This window comes from Gracilinanus agilis, unplaced genomic scaffold (assembly GCF_016433145.1).
Source record: "Gracilinanus agilis isolate LMUSP501 unplaced genomic scaffold, AgileGrace unplaced_scaffold46987, whole genome shotgun sequence".
Lineage (NCBI taxonomy): Eukaryota > Metazoa > Chordata > Mammalia > Didelphimorphia > Didelphidae > Gracilinanus > Gracilinanus agilis.
The window spans coordinates 1-5,086 of NW_025381340.1; the positions used below are offsets into that span (position 1 = coordinate 1).

Here is a 5,086-nt window from a genome sequence, read left to right on the forward strand (position 1 = left end):
TCTCTCTCTCTCTCTCTCTCTCTCTCTTCCTCTCTCCCCTTTACCTTCCATCTTGAATCAATACTGTGTATTGTTCTAAGGCAGAAGAGTGGTAAGGGCTAGGCAATGGGGGTTTCCCAAGGTCACACAGCTAGGAAGTGTCTGAGGCCAGATTTGAACTCAGGAAGATAAGTCCTCCTAACTAGAGGTTCAGCACTCTCTCTACTTCATCACCTTTTGTGTGTCTTTAATTTGCTTATATATTGAACTCACTTGGCTGGGTCCATTACATCTTATTTTCCAGCAGAAAAATGTAAGTTCCTTGAGGTCAGGGACTCTTGTGTCTTTGTCTTTATGCCCCCAGAGTCCAGATGCTTAGTCTGGACAATGCAGAAACCCCAAAGTACTGCTTTTTGAGTTGGGGGGGACCTTGGTGGCCATCTCATCTAGCCTCAGTGAACATCTAAGTCAATATGTGCTTGGTGGAATTGAATAAAAATGATTGAGCTACTCACTGCACAAGCTACAGGACGGAAGGAGGTCAGCCTCTCCACATGGTAGGCGACGTTGCCACTCCAGGCTTCCCAGCTTGGGTACTCACCCCGCTCCAGGACAAACTGCTGACCCTGGAAGCCGGCATGTTCAAAGCCCACCCACCTGCAGACAGGAGAGGGAGGGAGGGGTGATTCTGAGCTCAGAGCTGGGTTCAACTCTTTCTCCCTACGATCTCTTGCTGTGATTCCCACTCCTTTTGCAGGTATTACAGCCACCACCCTACTCAATAGTAGACTCTCTATGGTCTCTAGGATCAAATCCACAATGCCATTTGGCATTCAAAGCCCTCCATGCTCTTACATCTTTTTTTTTAACCCTTAACTTCTGTGTATTGGCTCCTATGTGGAAGAGTGGTAAGGGTGGGCAATGGGGGTCAAGTGACTTGCCCAGGGTCACACAGCTAGGAAGTGCCTGAGGCCAGAATTGAACCCAGGACCTCCCGTCTCTAGAGACGGGAGGTCTCTAGGCCTGGCTCTCAATCCACTGAGCTACCCAACTGCCCCCCCCCATGCTCTTACATCTTACTCTCTACTTTCTACCCACTGATCTAAGGAGGTAGAGTAAGTAGTCATTTAAATAGACTCAGTAGGCAAAAAGAACTTGATATGAGTTTGTCTTGGTCTTGATCAATGATGGCAAACCTCTTAGAGACCGTGTGCCTTGCCCTGCCCAACCTGGAGTCCAAGTGCCATGCCACCAACCCCACCACCACCACCTGATCCCCAGATAGGGGAGGGAGAAAAAGAGGGGAATGGCTCAGGAGCTTGGCTCAGGTGAGGGAATAAGCACTTCCATTGGGCTGCTGGGAAAAGGAGCAGGGAAGCACAGTAGAGAGGGGGAAGGGAAAAGCTCTGCCTGAGTCCCTTTGCCTTTCTAGTAATTAACTCTGGAGGGTGATAACATGCATGCCCACAGAAAGGTTTCTGCATGCTATCTTTGGCATATGTGTCATAGGTTTGCCATCACAGGTCTAGATGGTATTTATTCATATTGTTTTTGTTAGCATAAAGTCTAAGATGATAATATTCCCAAGGTTAAGGTGAGATGTGAGAGACCTGGAAAAGATAAAATGGTTCTTGGCTTGGGTCTAGGTCTACAAAGAATTGCTAAGGAATCTAACTGACCTATTGCCTAGGTACAGTAGATGGTTGCCTTCTGGTCTGATTGGAATAGCCCAAGAAAGTGCTTTAGTCAAAATTCTTTCAGTCATTAACATATATGAAATCCTTCCAAATTCTTCATGTCTTTGGTCCAAGCATTATCCTCTAGGTGGGACCTTTTTTTTTTTTCTAAAAAAACAATACACAATATTCACTCACTTTTGTATGAATTGGTTTAAGTTTTCCTCTGTGGCTAAAGGAGAGCAGTTTGGGAGAACTATGAGAAAAGGGGAACTCTGAAATGGGTCCAATAAAAAAGAAACTAAAGATGAAAGAACTGAAGGGAATCGGTGAGGAAAACTTATTTGGGATTCTACAATAGGTACAGTGGCAGAGGTAAGCAAGGGAACCCAAGAGACCAGATTACCAGCCTGCTGGGTCCCTGTGAACTGAGCCCTTGAAGAGAAATTTTCCTGTTTGCCCAGAGAATCCTCTCCACACAGAAAACTCACGCTCCACTCTGTACTTTGATGGATCGGACTGTCTCAAAGCCAACCTCCAGAATACTTGGACACTCAGCTGTGAACTCATGCCGACGGCCCTGGAACCCCTCCTGGTCCCACACCACGATCTAGGCCAAAGAGAGAAGGTACTGAAATTGGTCTTGCACAGCCCAAACCACCCTCCCCCCCAAACTCCAACAAAAAGTACAGCAGGCATGGTCTTCCCCTGGCCCGGTATCTAAAAAGCTTGGGAGAGAGAAAAAAATTTAAGTTGATGAAAGGGTAAAAGTTTCGATAAGTAATCCAAAGGATCCAGTGGGCAAAGCCCAACCTTTTGAGTCCTGTAAACTAAAGATAATAAGGCATCTCAGAGGCTGTCGTCCAACTCTTACCCTGTAACGAATCCCCATTTTGACACACCTTGTAAGTAGCATCTGGTTTTTGCATAAAGAACTCCAGTGAACAGAAACTCACTTCTTTCTGAAACTACCCCAATTCCACGTTGGGCCAGCTCGAATTTTCCTCCACAGCTTTACCCAGATTTCCTTCTTTGCAATTTTCACCTAGTTCTGACCCAGAAAGTCAAGTTCAAATCTGATCTCTGTTCCATGTGATGGTCCTTTGAAAATTTGAAGACAACTAGGATTTTCTACACATACACACAGACATGAAGTCTTCTCTTCTTTAGGCTAAACATCTCCATTTTTTTTTTCAACCAGTCCCAAGATGGCAGTCTTAAGGCCTTTCACCATCTTGGTTCTTGGGAACCATAGGATAATGAGATTCCTAGATACTAAGGCAGAAGCCTTAGCATCTAGGAATCTGTCCAACAATTTAATTTTGGCAGACAAATAAAAGGAAGCACAGTGACTTGTCCATGGTCATACATTAGCAGTTACTAAAGGTAAGATTTGAACCCACATCTCATGGACTCAAAGTCCAGGATACTATTGACTCTGCTGCAATCTCTGGGGCACCCTCTTCTAGACATTCCATCAATGTTCTTCCTAAAATGAGGTGCCCAAAACTAACAAAATATCCCAGACATGCTCCAAGCAGTATCTAGCATAGAGCCTGGCTATAGTAGGTACTTGATAAATGTTCACTGACTGACTGAATGGGACAGAAAATAAAGGGGATAAATCATCATGTTCCTTGTCTTGGATGTTACACTTTTTTTGACTTTTTCTAAAAACACTTACCTTCCATCTTAGAATCAATACTTGGTAATGGTTCCAAGGCAAAAGAGTAGTAAGGGCTAAGCAATGGGGGTTAAGTGACTTGCCCAGGGTCACAGAGCTAGGAAGTGTCTGAGGCCAGATTTGAACCCAGGACCTCCCATCTCTAGACCTGGCTCTTAATCCACTGAACCACCCAGCTGTCCTCTCATACAGGTTTTTTGTTTGTTTTTCAACCCCTTACCTTCTGTCTTAGAATTCCTACTGGGTATAGGTTCCAAAGCAGAAGAGCAGAAAAGGGTAGACAATGGGAGTTAAATGACATGCCAAAGGTCACATAGCTAGGAAGCGTCTGAGGCCAAATTTAAACCCAGGACCTCCCATCTCCAGGCCTGGCTGTCTTTCCACTGAGCTACCTAGGTGCCCCCTCTCACTAGCTTTTATAGCTGCTACATCATACCACAGACTCAATAACCATGAAGGCTACTAAACTTTTTCATACAAGTTGCTATCCAACCCTGCCTCCCCCTTCTTGAACTTTAGAAGTTGACTTTTTGAGCCACAAAGGTAAATCTTTACATTAAATTTCCTCTTACTACATTCAGCCAATGTTTCCAGCCTGCCAGGCTTTCATGAATCAAAGTCAGTCCTTTTGTCAGCCTTCCCTCCCAGCTTGAAATCCAGCAGATCTGATGGAGAGACAGCATTGTGGTCGTGGGAGAAAGAGGACTGATAGGCAGGACCTCTGAGTCCCAGGCATGGCCCTAGTGTGTAACCTAGGCAAGTCAGTGCGGAGCCTGCTGTTCCTTCCCTTTTCTCCAATCAGCCTCCTCCCTTGTTTAGCCTCCGAGTTATTGCTACCACTGGAGTTCTTCAGTGAGCCCGTAAGGTCCTGCCCCTGGGGACGGTGCACCCTAGGCTCAGAGCTATGCCTCCTTCCCGGGGCCTACAGATGGTCAGAGCACCAAAGGACCTTGTCGTTGTTGCCCCAATGATATATAGATGCCTCTCTTTGATCCTCTCCTTTTACCCCAAGTTCTTGAGCTTACCTTCCAGTGGCCAGATGACTTGGTACATTGTTGGGACATGTTAGCTTCTCTCCTGGGTGGTGAAAGGAAATGTGATAGGTAAAGGAAAAGAGGCAACCAAGAACTGGAGAGAAGGGGATTTTTTACAGAGGGTCCTTCTCTTTTCTTTAGCTAAGCTCTCAGCCCTACGCTCCCTTTTCCAAAAAGAAAAGAAGGACCTAAAAGGATAAGGAATTCCACATAATACATAAAATGATAGAAAAGAGAATATTGGAACTGAAAAGAGTGCTAGAACATTAGAACATAAACAGAATATTAGAACAGTGCTGGAATAGAGGATGGTAGAGTTATAAGGAACTTTGAATATAGAATGTCAGAGCTGGAAGGGACCTAGAACAGAGAATGTCAGAACTGACAGGGATTTTAGAATAGGGCATGTTAGAGCTGGGAGGAACCTTAGAACAGAGAATGCTGGAGCTAGGAATGGCCTTGGAACAGGGAATATCAGAGCTCAGAATGGCTTTAGAATAGGGAATGTCAGTGCTAGGAATGGCTCTAGAACAGGGAATGTCAGAGCTGGAAGAGGCATTAGAACAGGGAGTGTCAGAGTTAAGAATAGCCCCAGAACAGGGAATGTAAGAGCTGGAAAGGGTCTTAGAACAGGGATTGTTAGAGCTAGGATTGGCCTTAGAACAGGGAATATCTGAGCTGGCAGGGGTCTTGAATCACAACCTAGAAGGATT

General features: G+C 45.2%; 1 protein-coding gene across 1 annotated transcript; it reads right to left on the reverse strand.

Annotated features, from left to right (window-relative positions):
- Positions 1-494: 494 nt before the first annotated feature.
- Positions 495-4,403, reverse strand: LOC123255462 (beta-crystallin A4; the record flags this gene model as incomplete). The annotated part of the gene is made up of 3 exons (XM_044684250.1): positions 4,365-4,403; positions 2,147-2,265; positions 495-636 (listed from the first exon to the last, which is right to left on the reverse strand). Coding segments are annotated over exons 1-3 (300 nt in total), but the record flags the coding sequence as incomplete, so codon positions are not given.
- Positions 4,404-5,086: the final 683 nt, after the last annotated feature.